Here is a 20,364-nt window from a genome sequence, read left to right on the forward strand (position 1 = left end):
TGTGTGTACACATATGTGGAACAGTGAGTAATTTAATTAGGCTAGAATTATGTGGGAGGCACTACTATGGGGTGTGATGGAACCAGCTTAAATCTCTCACAAGGGTGATTGTTAAATTTCCAGTGTGAGTGTTTCCATCTCAGAAATGGATAAACTTTACAAATCAGGGATTTATCAGTTATTTTGTTGATGGTTTAGACTTAAGAAAGTGATAGAGAAAAAGTTAATAACGCAGCTTAAAGTAATGTCCTGGTTCTGTCTTTCTTTTTTTCTTTTTTGAGAGAAATGTTAGACATTTATTTATCAGTCCACTGCTACACTGAGTGTTCTCATACAAGAAAAATCACACAAAACACCTTCCATACTTGTATCCCAACTCCATCATGCTCTCTTAATTTCAGGCATATAGTAGTGTGCTGTTAGATCACTAATAGATCTTGGGTTACCACACATATTGTATAACAAGGACAATAGACACAATTACAACTATCAGTCTCACAGTTTTGCCATGGGCTTCCTTGATGTTTATCTTTGCAAAGCTTTGTAGAATCCATCTATTTGCTCACCTGTTTTTCCTTTTTCCTCTCCCAGCCACACTCATGAGCTGAGAGACCATGGGAAATTGGAGTGGAGCCCATGTAGAGAAATTCATCCTGGTGGGTTTTCCTACCTCCGAGCCCCTCCAGCTCTTTCTGTTTGTCCTCTTTCTGACCTTTTACCTAATGACCATACTGGAGAATGCTCTCATCGTGTCCACTATATGGCTTACTCCTGCCCTCCACCGCCCTATGTATTTTTTCCTGGGCCATCTGTCCTTCTTGGAGATGTGGTACATCAATGTTACTGTCCCTCGGCTATTGGGAGCCTTTCTTACCCAGAACCTTTGGATCTCCTTTGTGGGCTGCATGACCCAACTCTACTTCTTCATTGCATTGGCCTGCACTGAATGTGTCCTCTTAGCTGTCATGGCTTATGATCGCTACTTGGCCATCTGTGAGCCCCTGCGCTACCCCAGCCTCATGACCTCAACTCTAGCTACCCGCCTGGCAACAGCTTCCTGGGGCAGTGGCTTCTTTAGCTCCATGATGAAGCTCTTGTTCATTGCTCGGTTATCCTATTGTGGGCCCAATGTCATCAACCACTTCTTCTGTGACATCTCTCCTCTCCTCAACCTCACCTGTACAGACAAGGAACTGGCTGAGGTGGTGGATTTCCTCCTGGCCTTGGTAATGATCTTGCTCCCCCTGCTGGCAGTGGCCTCCTCCTATGTTGCCATCATTGTGGCCATCCTGAGAATCCCCACTGCCCAGGGAAGGAAGAAGGCCTTTTCAACCTGTGCCTCACACTTGGCAGTGGTTGTTATCTTCTACTCCTCCACCCTCTTCACATATGCTCGACCTCGGGCTATGTATTCCTTTAACTACAATAAAGTCATATCTGTATTATATACTGTTATTGTGCCTCTCCTCAACCCAGCCATCTACTGCCTGAGGAACAAGGAAGTAAAGGATGCCCTGAAGAAGACAGTGCTGGGACAGTGTCACCATTTTGGGGATTCCCCAAATTAAAAGTAAATAGTAGAGAGCCCAAATGAATTAAATGTGTGAGGCTCCCCAAAGCATACAGAGAGGATTTCTACTATTAGGTGGTGTTCTCAGGGGTTTGAATGATTGCTATTCCTCCTGTCCTGAAAAAGTTTAAAACTAGGTTATACTTCAGATCCCTTAACTCATTCTTTGTAGATCCATACCCACCAACCAAGCAAGCTCTACTCTCCCACTAAAAGTGAAGGGGAAGGAAAGAATGGAAAATGACCATTAGGGATATATGTATGGCAAGGTTGGGAATGCCTCTGCTACCTGACGAAAGAGGTGACAGATAAATGGTGAATGCCCAAATCTCTAATTACTGTCTAGTGTCCTGGAACACTGAAAAGTTTCTCTCCTTGTTTAGAGGAAGATACCTTATCATTCTAGTCCTATTTACCTTCAGTTTCATTCTCTTGGCATATGAAGAATTAAACCGCATCTTTCAGAGGCAAGAGATGGGGTAAAAAGTTAATGTCCAGGTTGGCATTATGGTATCAGTTTCATATTTGTATGGTATATCTGCATTTCTGGTATTGGCATGAATAAAGATATAATTTTCCTGATGAATCTTCTCTACTTAAGGCTAAACATCTCTAATTCCTCCAACAGATCCTCATCTCACACAATCTCAACACTCTTCTGGCATCCTGGTTACTTTTCTTTGGATGACTCCAGCTTCTCCATGACCTTCCTAAATCTGGATGATTATGAAAAGAACCCTTATTCCAGATGCAGTCTGGTCAGGATGCAGTATATAGGAAATGTCCCTGCTTCCCTAGTTCCGGGACCCTTCAGGGTTGAGATAATTGTTTCTGAATATGGACATAGAGAGTGATAAAGGCAATGAGGAGATCAAAGCTTAAAGGTAACAGAGCAGGATCATCTGAAGGTACCCAAGTTTTGTAATTACCCACTCTGATCCTTAGTAAACACTTCCTAACTAGCCAGGACCTGACAAAGGGACATGTCCATTAGTTTTCTCTTAAGGTAGAAATTTGGTTTTAGGGTCATAAGAAATCGATTGAGAAATCAACTGAATTGTAAGAGTATTAATGAAGCAGAAGTACATCATTTCAAATAGAATTACATTTGGAATGAAAAGGATAAATTTTTAAGACTGGTCAATGGGAAATGTAAATTCAAGATAAGTAAAAGTAGAAAGAGGGCATAAACTACCCCAGAAGAGCTCAAGTTGCCATTCTCAAACAAAATGCGTTCTAAGTTTTGTCAAAAAAATGCCTATAGCCACTTCTGGGTCACAGTTCAAGGGTAGAGAGGAGCACTTGCTCAAAGAAGATCAGTGGCCTTGAAAAGCAGTATCACTTCTGAGACCAAGAAAGCAGGAGATTAAAAGAGCCAAATCACTTCTAGTACTAAGGGAGCAGGGATCAGTACCAATTGTAATCCCAAGAGATCAGGGACTCTTCCTGGGTAAGGATCAGAACACAGACACAGGTCACAGAGAAGTGACCACAAATCTCTCCAAATCATACCACTTTGGAAGCACTAAAAACTTCTAATCACAGGTGTGCCACCTAGCCACCCTCATTCAAATTCTTACAGGAAAAGTTAAATGAATTACACTAGTAAATAGAGAGTAAAACTATTCTAGTATGGGAATTCAGTTTTCCCCTCTCAGAACTAGATAAATCTCTAAAATGAATAAGAAAAGAGTTTAAGAAATGAATAGAGTCTTAGAAAAGTTAAATAAGATAGCTCTCTGGGGAAGACTGAATGGGAATAGAATGGAGTTTACCTTTTTTTCAGCTGTATATGGCACCTCAGAAAAAAATAAAAGTGGGGGTAGCAATCCTGATCTCAGTTAAAGCAAAAATAAAAATAGATCTAATTAAAAGAGATAAAGAAGGAAAATACATGTTGCTAAAAGGTACCATAGACAATGAAGTAATATCAAAATCAAACTTATATACAGCAAATTGTATAGCATCCACATTTTTAGAGGAGAACATAACAAAACTATGCGAGTGGGGATCCTAAAACTTCCCTTTCCCCTCAGAACTAGATAAATTGAACCACATAATAAAAAAGAAAGAAGTTAAGTAGGGGGAGGGAATTTCAGAAAAGTTAGATTCGATAGACAATTTTCTACAAAGAAAATTGAATAAGGAGAGAAATATACTTTTTTCTCAGCAGTACATGGCACCTACATAAAAACTGACCATGCATTAGGGCATAGAAACCTCATGATCAAATTCAGAAAGGCAGAAAAAAATAAATGCATCCTTTTCAGATAATGATACAATAAAAATTACAAGTAATGAAGGACCATGGAAAAATAGATGAAAAAAATTTAGGGGCGGCTAGGTGGTGTAGTGATCAGAGCACTGACCCTGGAGTTAGGAAAACCTGAGTTCAAATATGGCCTCAGACACCTAACCTTTACTAGCTATGTGATTTTGGGCAAATCATTTAACCCCAATTGCCCTGACTTCCCCCCTCCAAAAAGAAAAAAACAATTTTAATTGGAAATTAAATAATCTAATCCTAAAGAATGAGGGGGTCAAAGAAATCATAGAAACAATCAATAATCCCATCAAAGAGAATGAAAATAATGAGACAACACACCAAAATTTACGGGAAGCAGCCAAAGCAGTACTTAGGGGAAATTTTATATCTCTAAATGCTTTCATGGATAAAGTAGAAAAAGAGGAGATCAATGAATTGGGCATGAAATTTAAAAAAGAAAATGCTAGAAAAAGAAAAATAAAATAAAAAAACCCCAACTAAATACCAAATTAAAAATTCTGAAAATCGGAGAGATTAATAAAATTGAATATAAGAGCACTATTGAACTAATAAATAAAAATAAGAACTGTTTTTTACTAATAATGAACAACATAGATAAAAAGGAACAAACCAAATTAACAGTATCAGAAATGAAAAGGGTGAATTCAACCCCAATGAAGAGGAAATTAAAATAATAATTAGGAGCTATTTTGCTTTACTCTATGCCAAAAAATCCAACAATCTTAGTGAAGTGGATAATATTTACAAAAAATTAAATTGCTCAGATTAAGAGAAGAGGAAATAAAAGTTTTAAATAATCTTGTTTTAGAAAAAAGAAACTAAATAAACCATAAGTGAATTCCCTAAGAAAAAATTTCCATGGCCAGAAGGATTTACAAGTGAATTCCATCAAACATTTAAAGAACAATTAGTTCCAATGCTATATGAATTATTTTGAAAAATAGATGGAGTTCTAAGAAATTCCTTTTATGATGCAAATATAATGCTGATGCTCAAACCAGGAAGAAGGAAAATAGAGAAAGAAAATTATAGACCAATTTCCCTAATAAATATTGATGCAAACATTTCAAATAAAATGTTAGCAAAAAGATTATAGCAATTTATCACCAGGAAAATACACTCTGACCAGGTGGGATTTTGTAATTGTAATGGTAATTTGAAGGTCTTCCCTGCCCCTTAAAAAGCCGAAGTGAATTTGAGGACCTTCCCTGATTTGAAAATATACTCTACACGGAAATTGGCTGAATGTAGTCACATGGAGCCTGTGGTGGGAGGAGTTTGCTGAAGGGTGAAGCAGAGCCCACAGGGGAAGCTTGCTTAGGTTTTTCAGGAAGGCCCACAACTTGGTACTTTGTAATCAGACAGTGGGTCAGGAGGGTTGTGATATTCTCTTACCCTGGAGAAGGCTGTGTATACTTCTGAGGTGAGATTTTACTTTGGCATTCATTTATGGAAAAAGTTGTATGATTTGGCCAGATGAGACTCTGGGCAGCCACTGAGCACCCCTACCCCCTAATCCCCACTTTGAAAACCCAGATGTTGGTGCTTCTCTTTCTGGTAACTAACTGCCTAGATATGTGAATTGTGTTATTTTCCCTATCTGTATTTTTGTCTGCTTATAACTTCTGTTTGTATTCTCTGAAGTTCAGGGTACTGAATTTTTCCCCTGAACTAGGTACATTATATACATATGTATGTATCTCGCTATCTATTTATATCTGTATATCTGTATCTATCTATTTGATTAAAGTGAGATTGTTTTTCTGAGTTCTTTCCTTTAGAAAAGCAGAAAAAAGAACCTATGCTAGCAACCATCCTGGGTATGCTAGGGTGCTTCCTGCTACAGATTTATACCATGAATGTAGGGCTAGTTCAATGTTAGGGAAACTTTTTTGGTAATTGACCATATCAATAACAAAAATTAACTGAAATCATATGATTACCTCAATAGTTGCAGAAAAAGCTTTTGACAAAACACAGGACCCATTCCTTTTAAAAACATGAGAGAGTACAGAAATAAATGGAGCTTTCTTTAAAATAAGCAGCATCTCTCAAAAACCATCAGCAAACATTATGTGTAAGGGACATAAGTTAGAAGTTTCCTTAGTAAGATCTGGGTGAAACGAGGATGCCTTTAATCACCACTGTTATTCAATATCATACTGGAAATGTTAGCCTTAGCATTAGGAGAAGAAAAATAATTTGAATAAATTACACTAGGCAATAAAGGAAAGAAAACTATGACTCTTTGCAGATGATATAATGGTATGCTTTGAGAATCCTAGAGAATCATCTTAAAAAATACTACTTGAAATAAGTAACAACTGTAGAAAATTGCAGGATATAAAATAAGCCCACATAAGTCATCAGCATTTTTACATATTACCAACAAAGCTCAGCAAGAAAAGATAGAGAAATTCCGTTTAAAATTACTGTAGGCCATGTAAAATATTGGGAAGTCTACTTGCCAAGACAAATCCAGGAATTATATGAACACAATTAAAAAACACTTTTCACACAAATAATGTCAGATCTAAAAATTGGAAAAATATCGATTGCTCATGAATAGGCCAAGCTATTATAGAAAAAATTTACTTATTCAATGCCATGCCAATCAAAAAACCAAAACTTATTTTTATAGAGTTAGAAAAAATAATAAAATTTCCCAGAAGAGCAAAAGATTAAGAATATTAAGGGAATTAATAAAAAAAATAATGTAAAGTAAGGTGGTAAAACTATAACAGATCTAAAACAATTATAAAGCAGCAATCTTCAAAATAATCTGGTACTACATAAAAAATAGAGTGGTGGACCAGTGGAATAAATCAGGTACACAAGACACAATAGTAAATGATTATAGTATATATAGAAAGGCCTGGAATATGATAGTCCGGAGGTCAAAAGAGCTGGGTTTAAAACCAAGAATCACCTACCCAGCAAAACTGAGTATCATGTTTCAGGGGAAAATATGGTCATTCAGTGGAATAGAGGACTTTCAAGCATTCTTGATTAAAAAAGCAGAGTTGAATAGAAAATTTGACATTCAGATACAAGAAGCAAGAGAAGCATGGGAAGGTGAAACAGGAAAAAGAAATCATAAAGAACTAATCAAAGTTGAACTACTTACATTCCTACATGGAAAAATGATAAGTATAATTTATGAAACTTTTCTCAGTATGAGAATAGTTGAAGGGAATAGAAATATGTATATATAAATATATATGTATGTATGTATACATACATATATATGTCTATATAGTAGGGTATATGGACATATGAATACACATGTAAGTTTTTGCATATATGTGTACAAGTATACACAAACAGAGGGTATGGGACCAGTTAAATAAGAAGAGATGATACTTAAAAGGTGAAATTAAGAGGTAAGATAGGAATATAATGAGAGGAGATGGGGAGAGACAGAATGGGGTAAATTATTACATATAGAAGGGGAAGGGAAAACTGTTACTATGGAGGGGAAGAACAGGAAGGCAAAAGGGAATGAGTCAAACTTATTCTCAATGAATTTGGCTTAGGGAGGGAATGGCATACACATTAAATAGGGTATCTCACCATACAGGAGAGTAGGGGGGGGGAAGGGCATAAGAGGAGGGATGATGGAAGGGAGAGCAGGCTGGGGGGGGGGGAAGGAATTTGGAAGCACACACTTTTGAAAAGGGATAGGATCAAAGTAGAGAATAGAAAAAGTGGGGGGGTGGGACAGGATGGTGGGAAATATAGTCAGTCTTTCACAATATATCCACTGTGGAAATGTTTTGCATAGCTACACATGTACAATATACACACGTATATTTAATTGCTTATCTTCTCAGTAAGGGTGGGTGACAAGGGAGGTAGGGAAAGAATCTGGAATTTAAAGGTTTAAAATAAAATGTTTAAACATATATTATTATTATTATTATTATTTTACATATAAATGGGCAATAAGATATACAGGCACTGGGGCATAGAGATCCACCATGCCCTACTGGAAAGTCGAAGCAGGGATGGGGGAAGATATGGGAGAGAGCAGATTGGTGGAGGGGAAATTCAGTGGGATCACTGTTTGGGGTGGTGGGTAGGGGAAAATGGGGAGATAATTTGTAACTCAAAATCTTGTGGAAATGAATGATATAAACTAAAAAATGAAAAATTAAAGCATAGAGAAGAGCTAAGGAAGGACTATTGGATCTATAAAGAGATAATTATCATTCTTGAAGAGAGAGCAGTCTTAGGTAAGTGGTAGTGTCTGAAGTTGTTCCACAACGCGTGGGAAGAGAAAAAGTGGAAATGAGGAAAATAGGGAGTTTTCTTTCTGGGAAATTGACTATCACATGAAGGAGAGATATAAGGCAATTTTTTAAAGAAGAAATTATCATATGAATACTTTTTATATTTATGGAAGAAATTTGGAAATATTTCATAAGCATTAGGGAAAAAATAGTACATAAGGAGAGATTTAAAATTATGGTGATAGAAAGTATGATAGAAAGGAGGAGCTCACAAAGAAGACAGGAGATGTTAACTGTGGGGAACCAAAGTGGTAACATTAAGAGACCATGGAGAGGAACTGGTCTTGGCAAGGTCCTCTTCATTCTCAGAAGTTGGAGCAAAGAAGGAGGTAATGGGGGAATGGTGTTGAGGGGCTGTGAGGTATAGAACTGGGAAAAGAAAGCCCCTGACAGCTGGCCAGGCTAGTTCAGCTCAACTCACAAATGCCAAGCTAATGGTGTATTTTTAACAATTCACCCAGCCATCCCTGGGGATTTGGTGGCTCATCCTGGTTTCTGCTCCCCCTTCTCTTCACCTTAGGAATAATGTCATCTCCCCCAATCTCAATGGCTGCATAAGTACTGGGGTTTCTCTTCACTGACCTCTTTGTGTCTATGGCCAGGCCTCTTCAAGCCCTAGCTGGACTTGACCATACCTCTAAGCCCTGTTGCTTGGCTCAGAAGGCTAATTAGCTTACTAGGAAAGGATAGGAGCTAAGGAAGCTGCTTTTCTCAATCCACACATGGACAGAGGGCCCCTGTGGGCCTCCAGTTTCATCAGGTCCTTTAGAGCCTAAAGGAAGAAGTATAATGAACACTTTAGTTTACATTTCTGATCTGTACCAGTTGAATATTACTGTCTTGGCAGCAAGCCATGTTTGTGTCTTATCCCCTTCTAAACTGTCATCTTTATGAGGGCAAGATTCCTCATATTTTCTAAATTCTCCACCTTCCCAGTTACAAATCAGAGCTCTTCACATAACGAATGCTTCAGAAATCTTTGTGGTTTGGGTCAAATCAAACTGAATGACAATCTACAAGGTTCCTGATTTCAGGATTTTCTTTTAGATTTACACTTCATTTCATGCAATGTAAATAGCCTTTCAGTCTATGCTTCAGACTGCATGGAAATTTGCATCTGGTTTAGGGATTACAGCTAGATGTGTATGAATATGTGTGTGTGTATACTTATATTTCTGATTGTTTACATGCAGCGAAACTATGTGCTCTTGTAAGGGCAAAGGTGCTGGTTTTCCTTCCCTCCATTATCATAACATGGATAACTTTAAATTCTTTGGCATGTTTTTGTTTACTGTCTCTACCTGGACACCTTTGCTATGTGTGGAGATCAGCCAGAGAAGGAAAGGATTGTTGGCGAGGGAGCACTTCTCTTTCCTTCACCTTCCATCATCTCTTGTCTCCCAAACCCCAATTGCATTGCAGCCCAGATTGGAGAAGGGTGTTGGGCACTATTTAAAGTGACCTAAGCACCTTCTTTTCCCTGGGGTACCACTTAAAGTAGTCCTATCCTCAACCCTGACTCCATCAAACTCTTATCCCAAGTCTTCCCCAGGGCCTTTGATTGGCCAATCAACTTCCCAGTTAATCTCTCTAGGGAGGCCTCTTGTCAGAAGTTAGGGAATTAGTCCTTGGACTCTTACTAAGGACAAAAGGGACGGAGGATATGGTGCAAAGAGAGTGTCTACTCTAGTCTTGGTTCCAGCTGAGGAGAGACAAAGTCTAGACCAGCCCAACCCTTTCAGCCCAGCTCTGCTTAATTCAGCCCAATCCAACTCATGGATGTTCAGCCAGGATCAGCAGCTCCTGACCAGGTTTGGAGATTCATTATTAATGTCCACTATCCAAGGACTTGTGTTCTTCACAGGCTGAAAACTTAGTTGAATTGCAACCAATGTAAAAATGAGGAATAGGGAACTGACTCAACCTTTCAATAAATATTTTCAAAGTGCACTTTGTGTGCAAGGTTTGTAGAAAGACACTTCAAATCCTTCCAGAGCAACAACGAAACTATCTTTTAATTATTCATAATACTGGTGCAAGCTGGTGACCCGGATAATACCAAATTATTTTTATTTGACTTGAGAACTCATTTATTATTTTTTTTGTTATTTACTTGTTTTAGAAAACATTTTTGTTCCCTGAGCACATAATGATTAATGTTAGGGGGATAGGAAAGAAGTGAATTAGAATCTCCAATACAAAGAGGGACATTTGATCTCATAGGTATCCCTGAGACGTGGTTTGAAAATTCTCGTTATTGTAGTATCATTCTGAAAAGATACAGAAGGAAAAAAATAATTATAGAAACGGGAGGTGAAGATTATCAATGTTTATTAAACTATGCTTGGTTTTGTGAGGAAAGTAATTAGAAGTAAAAAAGGGTCATAAGCAACTAGACTATTAGGGATACTTAATCTGATTTCAGTATAGATTTCAGGGATTTCAGGAATTTGGATGGGGAAAAATTATTTTTTCTTTTTACTAGTCTCTAACTGAAATTTAGGATTGTTTTGTTATTATTTAAAAATGTTATTCTGATGAGGGTTCTTTAGATTAGATACCATGATAAAATAAAATAAAGAACTCTTGAGTTAGATTAAGAGCAAGAGAGGAAAAGAGATATTGTTGTTAAAGCAAAATACAGAATGCATGGGAAGAATGAGGAAATTAAAAAAAAAAAGAATTTTGGAAATTGGCCATAAGCAAGGGAAACTTAATTTATCCAGATTTCTAGAGGCGCTCTTGTGATAAGCAGAGCAATTAATTACTGTATAGAAGATAGCCATTTTAAAAGTATTTAAAATGCTGTCACGAAGAACAAGGATTACATTTCTTCAGTTTGGTTCCTGAGGCAGGAATCAGGAGCTATGGGAGGAAATGTCAAATTTGAGATTGATGTCAGGAAAAACTTTCTGAGAATGGAAGCTGTCCAAAAGAGAAAGGGCTGTCTTTGGAGTTAGTACCTTGGAGGTCTTCAAGCAGAGGCTAGGACAATTAATCAGGTGTGTTGTAGAAGGGATTCTTTTAGGGGTTATGGCTTGGAATAAGATAAATTCCAAGATTCCTTCCCGCACTAAAATTCTGTGATTCTGTGAAATAGGATGAAAATTCATGTGGAAAATCGAGATTTCAATACAATGATCAAACTAGGGTGGGACTCTGACAGAGAGTAGCTGGGCATTTTCCTGCATGTGTACATATGTGTGTAGGAACTGGGGGTGGGGGAGGTGATGCTTTTTCATGTAAGGGGAACAGCCAGGGTGGGAGCCTTGGGAGACTGTCAAGTGCCTCCCCTAGCTTTGCCTAGTCTGCTCAGAGGAAACAGATTTGTCCTCCTTAGGCTCTAGTGGAGTAGAGTTGAGTTAAGTTTTCTTGCCTTTACATGGAATGGGGTAGTGGGTATATGAAGCATTACTACTTGGGAGGAAGGCTGAAGTGAACAGCAATCCTGTTGTCCTTACAGATAATGATGATCACCATCATCATTGCCATAAGGAATAGCTAGCATTTATATAATAACAATAGCTGTCATTTATATAGCGCTTACTATGTGCTATTTGTGGGTGACCTGCGGCAGAGTGTTCTGAGCTTGTAATGGTCTGATCAGCCTCACAGCCGGACACACTGTACTGTCATTCCAACATTGTGATGTCATTTTCGTCCTCTTGAAGAACAGAGGACAACATCCAACCAAATATCTCTCAGGCAATGTTCAGGGTATTTTACAAATATTCCTTTTGATCCTCACAACAACACTGAAAGTTTGCTCTAATTATGATCACTATTTTATAGATGATGAACCTTGGGCAGATGGAGGTGAAATGACTTGTCCAGGTTCACACAGCTACAAAGTGCCCAAAGCTGGATTTTAACTTAGGTCTTCCTGAGATCCCTCTGCCCCACTCATTTAGGCATAGAAAATATTAGAGCTTGAAGAAATCTTAAAGATCACTGAGTGCTAATCTCATTATTTAGGAAATTGAGAGCCAGAAAGACCAATTGAACTAACTAAAGTTACATAGCTAATTAGTGGCAGAGCCAGAAGAAAAGCATAGGTCTTCTGACTCTCAGTTGAAGCATCATTTCGCTTACCACCATTTTGCCTTAGTGTCTCAGTTTCCCCAATGCCATTTACCAATACATGACTTCCTCTTTTATGTTCCAGAATTTCAGAGATAAAGGTAAAGGCAGAATTATACTACCTCAGGTAGAACTGAGCTAAAAATCAGGTAAGTTAAGTAATTTATTTAATGTCGCACTGTAATTTGAGGGTGAAGCTGAAATGAAAATTCAGTTCTTCTTATTCCAATCCTGGGTTTGGTGGGATCTTTCCAATGGGGGAGCAGGATCACTAAAAGCAATACAATTGAATTTTATTTTACAGGTACTTTGCTAGTAAATTGAGGAGGTTGGATTGTGACTTCTAAGGTCTCTCCAGTTCTAAACTTCCCTGTTCAAATATTCTGATTCATCAGATTTCTCGTGAGCCCTCCAGTACCTCCAGTGAAAGAAATTTTAAAGTGGAGAAGGTAGGCCTAAGAAAGGGGATGATTACACCCCAGATGGAGTGGTATATAGATAAATCCCACCACCAACTGGGACTACTTATGAAAACATTTATCACAAGGGTTCTTGGTGTCTTTAGGGCAAAAGTTCCCCAAACACTCCAAAATAGGGAAACAGACATGTTTCATAGAATCAGTCTCAGAGTGGGAAGGGACCTCAGCTTCACTCTGCTACAAGTTGCAAACCTGAGTAGAGAATTTCCTTTACAACATTTTCACTGTCACCATCTAGCCTCTGCTTGAGGGCTTCTGCTGATGGAGAGCTCTTTATCTCCTAAAGCAACCAGATCCAATTTTTGGATGTTTCCCTTTCTATTAAGTCTTAGAGTTTCCTTATTCCTAATTTTGGCTCCCTCTCCTTCTATCCAGGGCTTTGGAGAGATGAGCCCATATTTTTCAGTTAAACAATGTAGTCTTGTTCCCATCCTCCAACCTTTTGATGATAAATTGAGTGAGATACTTGAATGAGCCTGAATACTAACTTCATTAGTTTTCCTTGTGTCTTAAGTCTCTCCCTTTGAGATTTTGAGAATTCCCTTTAAGGGTGGGAAAAGAAAGAGAAATGCTCCTTAGAGTAGGCTGGAAAAAAATACTTATGGTGACAGCAAGCAGGACTTCCAAGGTCTAAGACAATATCTTGAACCTCCTCCCTGGGGAAAAAAAAAAAGTCAGACAGTAGGTTCCTGAATGGGCCACCAGTACTGACCTCATTGTCCTCTGGGACATAATTCTCTATTTTCAGTTCTCATTGCTTTTTAGAAATCTTTTCTCCATCTCTTGTTGACTTTTCATTGCATTTCCCATTGTGCCTATTGTAAACCTTTCCAAATCTCCTCAATTCCATCTTACCCCTTCCTCATTCTTAAGAGATGAATAAACTCCTACTTAAGAGTAACTAGGTGGTACTAGTGCTAGTGCACTACACTTACAGTCAGGAAGAGCTGAGCCTCAGACACCAGTTGTGTGACCCTGGGCAAGTCACTTAACCTCTGTGTGCCTCAGTTTCAACATTTATAAAATGGAGATAATAAGAGTACTTACCTCCCAGGGTTGTTGTGAGCATCAAATGAGGTATTTGTAAAGCACTTTACAAATGTTAAAGTGCTCTATGAACATTAGTTATTGTCGTTATTTCATTGCTGAATGCAAGACCATCCAAAGTGAGATCCTACACCTTCCTCATCTCTATCATACAATCTCTATTTTCTTCCTCCTCCTTTTCTCCTGTCTCTTAGGCTATAGTTTCTCTCATCTTTGCTAAGATTTGCTCTCCCTTTGTGTCTTCAATCCCATCCTCACCTACTACCACTAGGGCGTACTCCATAATTATATTTCGCTCTTTTGTACATTCAAATTCTCTCCGTAGGTTCCTTAACTTGTGTTTACAGAACACAATTTTGTCTGTCCATCCTAATAATGAAACAAGACAAAATTTCTCTTCGCTGCCACTTATATGATCCCCTTGTTTCTTATTCAGTCTCTACACTTCTAGAAAAAACTTGTTTATACTTGTTATCCCCATTTCCTTACCACCCACTGACTCCTCAATCTCTAGTATCTATCTCCTGTCCCCAATCCAAGGAAAATGTTCCCTTAAATATTATTGATACCTCTTTATCAAAGACTTGCTCATCCTTAAAATTTTCTCCACCTTTTATTTCCATGGCCCTGTATTCTCCTGGTTCATTTATACATCTAGAGCTTTATTAAAAATACATTTATTGGGTCAATTAGGTCAATCAGCAAACATTTAAGAAGTACACATGTGAAGAGCACTGTTTTAGGCACTAGGGGGTTAACAGGGAGACATCAGCTACCTGACACCCAAGGAGTTTATGATCTAATGAGAGTAAAAGAAATAATAATAATAGCTTAGCAAGCTATGATCTCCTTCTTTCTCCCTTCTAATGATTCTTCTTTCGTTGTTACTTCCTAATGATAACTATTCCAAAAAGTTATAACACCTGGTCTCTTCTATTGACTCTCTATGGCTTTTCCTTCAGTAAGCAAAGTAGGTATATTGTGACTATCTTCATCTTCACATGTAAGATTCCTCAAACTTGCATATTATCTTACCCTCAAACCAATTCTTTTCCTGTACTTCCTTATTTTTTTCTTTAGTTCTTCAGCTGTCTTTCAGTTGCATGTGACTCTTTGTAACCCTGTTTGGGGTTTTCTTGGCAAAGACACTGGAGTAGTTTATCATTTCCTTCTCCAGCTCATTTGACATATGAGGAAACTGAACCAAACAGGGTTAAGTTACTTGCTCAGGGTCACACAGCTAGTAAGCATCTAAGGCCAGTTTTGAAGGAGATGAATCTTCCTGACTCCAGGCCTGGCTCTCTATCTACTGTACCACCTAGCTGTACCATTTTTTTTTTTAATGACAGCACTATCCTCCTGGTCCACTAAACCTGGAAACTTTGGAATCATATTTGACTTCTCCTCTCTTTGCCTATTTGCCTCCCACTTGCCTCATAACCATCTGCAAATGCCACTGATTCTACCTTCTCACTGTTTCTCAGCTTGTTCTTTCTTTAACATTGTCAATACCTAGTTCAGGCTCTCATAACCACTCATCTGGACTCAAGCTCTTCCTACCTCCAATCTCTTTATCTTCCAACCCATCCTATGTGCAATTAATTACTACCATAGAAATCTTCCTATAAAACACCTCTGATCATGTGCCTTCCCTCAAAAACTTTCAGTGGTTTTCTGTTGCTTAGGTAAGTAAGTTCAACTCCCTATTTAAGACCTTCATGATCTATCTCTCACTTCTGTCTCTAGAGCATCTCATTTAAAGTTACTTTCCTACATGTACCCTGTGATGTAGCCAAACAGAATTACTCATTGTTCTCTGAACACATAGTATGCATGTCTGTTTCCTTGACTTTTTTTTCTCATACTCCTCTACGTAGAGTATAGATAATCCAAAATACTCTATTTATCAGAAATGACTGATTCTTTGCTTTGCTTTTTCCACAGTAGAGAGGGAAATGCACTAGATACCTAAGGTTGAACCCTGCCACTTTCTCTAACTTGTTTTATGACCTTAGGTACATAACTTTTAATTTAGCTAAGATTTAGTCATTTATCAAATGGGTTTTATAATCTAACAAAATACCTATTCCCCTTGGGGGTTACAAGAAGCAAATAAAAACAAGGATAATACTCCCCATTCCCAACCTCTACCATTCCACTTTTTGGAGCTAAGTGGGATTTTTTCTTTTATCAGCTTTACAATAGGCTTCAAACAACTCTCCTTTGCTGACAGCTGCAAGTATCAGAGGACAGTTTGTCTTGTCTCCCATCATATTCTAAAGGATCAAAGTACGTATCCGAAGAAGATATGGGCTAAGAGGCTGACTGGGTAAGGATGGGGATTTGGTGGAAAATGAAGGGAAACTTGCATGGTGAATTTTCTGAAGGCTCTCATTGATTTATTCAACAAAAATTTATTACTTATTGCATATAAAGTAGTGAGAGCAAAACATGGGATAAATATAACCCAACAATGAGATGAAACTGTTAAAGACAACCATAATTCATGCCATTATAATATTTGGCTCTACTTTTTGCACCTGTTAGGTAGGTTAAAACAAGTATTATTTCTGTCATTTTGGATGTCTTTGAACTGGACCTGTGCTTTCTTTGGTAAAGGGAATTCCTGATAAGAAAACTCAAGCCATCAACTCAGATTAGGACTTATTCTATAATTTATGGTCAATGCAGAGTTGGCTGGGAGAATTGAGAAATTGAGTGATTTGCCCAGGGTCAAAGAGATAGAAGATATGTAAGGTAGGACTTGAACCCACATCTTCCTGACCCAGATGTTGTATCATGTTGCCACTGCCCTGTCCACTTTATAGATGAATATAGTGAGGTGAGGTTACTATTCCATACCATGTATTTAAGAAATAACAGTGATATTCCCCAATTGATAAATAGTCAAAGGATATAAACAGGCAATTTTCAGAGAAAGAAATTAAAGATATCTATAAGCACATGAATAAATTCTCTAAATCACTATTGATTGCAAAAATGCAAATCAAAACAACTCTGAGGTACCACATCTCACCAGTCAGATTGGCTAAAATGACAAAACAGGAAAATGACAGATGCTGGAGAGGATGTGGGCAAATTGGAACACTAATGCATTGTTGGAGGAGTTGTGAATTGATCCAGCCTTTCTGGAGAGCAATCTGGAATTTTGCCCAAAGGTCTATAAATACTTTCATATCCTTTGACCCAGCAATACCACTCCTAGGATTATATCCCAAAGAGATCATAGAAGTGGGAGGAAGACCCATATGTAGAAATATGTTTATAGCAGCTCTTTTTGTGGTGGCAAAGAATTGGAAATTAAGGGGGTGCCCATCAATTGGGGAATGGCTGAACAAGTTGTGGTATATGCATGTTATGGAATACTATTGTGCTATAAGAAACAAGGAGCAGACGGTCTTCATATTTACCTGGAGAGGCTTATATGAACTGATGCTGAGTGAGAAGAGTAGAACCAGGAGACATTTGTACACAATTACAGACACAACATATGAGTGATGACCAACTTTGATAGACTGGAGTCTTCTCAGCAATGCAGTGATACAAGTCAATCCCAGGACTCATGATGGAGAGAAATGTGTGCATCCAGAGAAAGAACTAGAAAGAACTGAGTTTATAATCAGATGGAAGCAAAATACCTGATCTTTTTCCTTTTCTTGTTTGGTTTTATGTCCTCTTTACCATTTTTCATTCCATCTAATACAATCTGTCTTTATAACCTGACTAATGTATAATGTGAAAGTAGTAAAAAAAAAAAAACTGGTTAACTCAGAAGGCAGATTTAAGCATATTTTCTACTGTTTCTTTATTTTTCTTATTTTTTAAATAAAAATATGGCTAATGTTGAAAAAAAAAGAAATAACAGTGATAGTAACAAATCAAGTGCTCTTTCTACTTTACTGTTACTTTTCACTTGGTGCCATACTGCCTCCTAATTTCCTCATTTATAAAATTAGAGAACTAGACTAGATTGCTAACAAGAACATTTTACATAGCACTTTAAGGTTTATAAAGTTGTTTGAAAATATCAACACTATTTGTCCTCACAATAACCCTAGGAAGTAATTATTTTTATGTTCATTTTACAGATGAGGAAACTGAGGCTTAGTGAGGTTAAGTGCCTTGCCTATGGTCATGCAGGTAGTAAGTATCTTAGGACAGATATTGATTCAGATGTTCATTACTTCAGAACCAGTGCTGTATCCACTGTGCCACCTAGCTGTCTTTGCCTTCTATTGTCCTTTTCAGCTCTAAATCTTGTTAACTTTAATGTGGGCAGGCCAAACTGATGTCACTAGGAGTAGGAGGCAGAAGCAGGAATGACTGCTCAGGACATGGCATGAATTGACCCTACTTATCCCCACAGCTAACTATGAATGCCAGGCCCCAAAGGGAGGACAACTGGACAGCTACCACCCAATTCATCCTCCTGGGATTTCTCACACAACCTGGCATCCAACTACTCCTCTTCCCTCTCTTTATGTTAGCTTACCTGCTGACTTTGCTGGAGAACTTCATGATCATCCTTGCCATCCGTAGTGATGGCCAGCTCCACAAGCCCATGTACTTTTTCCTGAGCCACCTCTCCTTCCTAGAGATGTTGTATGTCACTGTCATCATCCCCAGAATGCTGGCAAATCTTCTCAGCCATGACAAGAGCATCTCATTTTCAGGCTGCATGAGCCAGCTCTACTTTTTTGTTATGTTTGTCTGTACTGAGTTCACCCTTCTTGCTGTCATGGCCTTTGACCGCTATGTAGCCATTTGCAATCCACTCCGCTACCCCGCCATTATGAGCAACCAGCTCTGCTGGGCCCTTGTTGGGGGTTGCTGGCTCTGTGGCCCGATAACTGCCATGATCAAGACAGTTTTTATTTCTAGACTTCGCTACTGTGGCATTCCCCACATCAACCACTACTTCTGTGACATCTCCCCACTCCTTAATGTTTCCTGTGATGATTCCTCCCAGGCTGAGCTGGTAGATTTCTTCTTGGCTGTGATGGTTATTGCTGTCCCATTATGTGTAGTGCTGGCATCTTATGTTGCTATCGTCACCACCATCCTAAAGATTCCTTCTGCCCAAGGCCGTTATAAAGCCTTCTCCACCTGTGCCTCTCACCTCACAGTTGTCACTCTCTTCTACTCCTCCACCCTCTTCACCTATGCCCGACCCAAGCTCATGTATGCCTACAATTCCAATAAGGTGGTGTCTGTTTTATACACAGTCATTGTTCCCCTCTTCAATCCAGTCATTTACTGCCTGAGGAACCGAGAGGTAAAGGTGGCCTTGAAGAAGACCATTCTTTGCAGAGCTGGGGGGCCTGAGGAGAGCAGGGCTTGATTGTTGTACAGAGGCTTTCTGGGTCACTGACAGAGCTGAATCTTTGCATGATAACTGCCTGGCCCACATGCATTTAGGTTGTTACCTTTTCCATTTTCCATAAATTTCTGGTTCTTAGTTCTCAGTTCTCAGGAATTTGTTCCTACCACAAAGAATTACAGAATATGAGCATTAGGAATGCCTATTCCTTCTTTACTTCTGACAAGAAACTGGGATAGTAAAGAAGTGTTGGATCTTTGAAGTCTGACTCTCCCACTACCTCTGAACAAGTCACTTAATCTTTCTGACTCTATATTTCCTTATATGTAAAATGGGGATGGGGTGGGTTGGAATCATAAAATGTGGCATCTACTCAGACAGATATGTTTCTGGTTCCATAAGTTTATTTGTATAATTTGATTGTTTAAAAATAATATTTTATTTTTTCCCAATTACATGTAAAGACAATTTTCCACATTCATTTAAAAAATGAATTCCAAATTTTCTCCTTACCTCTCTCAATTCCCTCCTTCCTTAGGCAGTCAGTATATATGTACAACCATATAAAACAATTTCCATATTAGTCATGTTCACAGAGATTCTTGTAAGAATCAAAAGAGAAATATATGCAAGGTACTTTGTAAATCTGAAACACTATAAAAATGTAATTTTTTATCATTATTACTATTTATGAGTCCCTAAAATGTCCAAAGAAATCAGTCTGGATATTTGAATAATCTCCAGTATTGAACTTTACCACTCCTCCCTTACTTCTGTCATATCTTGCTACATCTTCCCGGAAATTAGTCTTTGTAGTCGCCTTAACATATTGGAGGAGAAATCCTGTGGTCAAAGGTACAGAATTACTTGAGGTGTGGCCAATAGGATGCTTCTTTTTTTTTTTTTTTTGCCTTTCTGGAGGGCAATTGGGGTTAAATAACTTGCCCAGGGTTACATGGCTAGTAATTTTGTGTGGGTGTTAAGTGTCTGAGGCCTGAACCGAACTCCAGTCCTTCCAACTAAGCTTTACTCACTGCGCCACCTAGCTGCTCCTAATAGGATGCTTCTTTAGCTGATCCCTTGGTGAGGAAGACCATCATTCATCATTAAGTCTGGCTGATGGTTTTTCTTTTTCAGCATCTTGTTAAAGGCTCCCTTAAAGGAGAAATAGTCCTTATCATAGGATCATGTGGTAGCAATGCTTTTGAACTTTTCCTGTAAAGAGAAAACAGCTATGAGCTGGGGAGAAGGGAGAGTAGATTCACCAA

General features: G+C 38.3%; 2 protein-coding genes across 2 annotated transcripts; both read left to right on the forward strand.

The window, feature by feature from the left end:
• Positions 1-614: 614 nt before the first annotated feature.
• OR6P1 (olfactory receptor family 6 subfamily P member 1) lies at positions 615-1,568 on the forward strand. Its single transcript, XM_069062810.1, has one exon. The coding sequence runs from the start codon at positions 615-617 to the stop codon at positions 1,566-1,568; it is 954 nt and encodes a 317-aa protein (XP_068918911.1).
• Positions 1,569-18,148: 16,580 nt separating this feature from the next.
• Positions 18,149-19,117, forward strand: LOC138142009 (olfactory receptor 6Y1-like). The gene has a single exon (XM_069062927.1). It carries the CDS (start codon positions 18,149-18,151, stop codon positions 19,115-19,117), a length of 969 nt encoding a protein of 322 aa, XP_068919028.1.
• The last annotated feature ends 1,247 nt before the right edge of the window (positions 19,118-20,364 follow it).

This window comes from Petaurus breviceps, unplaced genomic scaffold (assembly GCF_028583685.1).
Source record: "Petaurus breviceps papuanus isolate PSGF00001 unplaced genomic scaffold, PetGlider_PUasm1.0 90510, whole genome shotgun sequence".
Lineage (NCBI taxonomy): Eukaryota > Metazoa > Chordata > Mammalia > Diprotodontia > Petauridae > Petaurus > Petaurus breviceps.

Excerpts from the sequence above, each read along its gene's own strand:
- OR6P1 (XM_069062810.1), top strand. The coding sequence starts at position 615 with ATGGGAAATTGGAGTGGAGCCCATGTAGAGAAATTCATCCTGGTGGGT.
- LOC138142009 (XM_069062927.1), top strand. The coding sequence starts at position 18,149 with ATGAATGCCAGGCCCCAAAGGGAGGACAACTGGACAGCTACCACCCAA.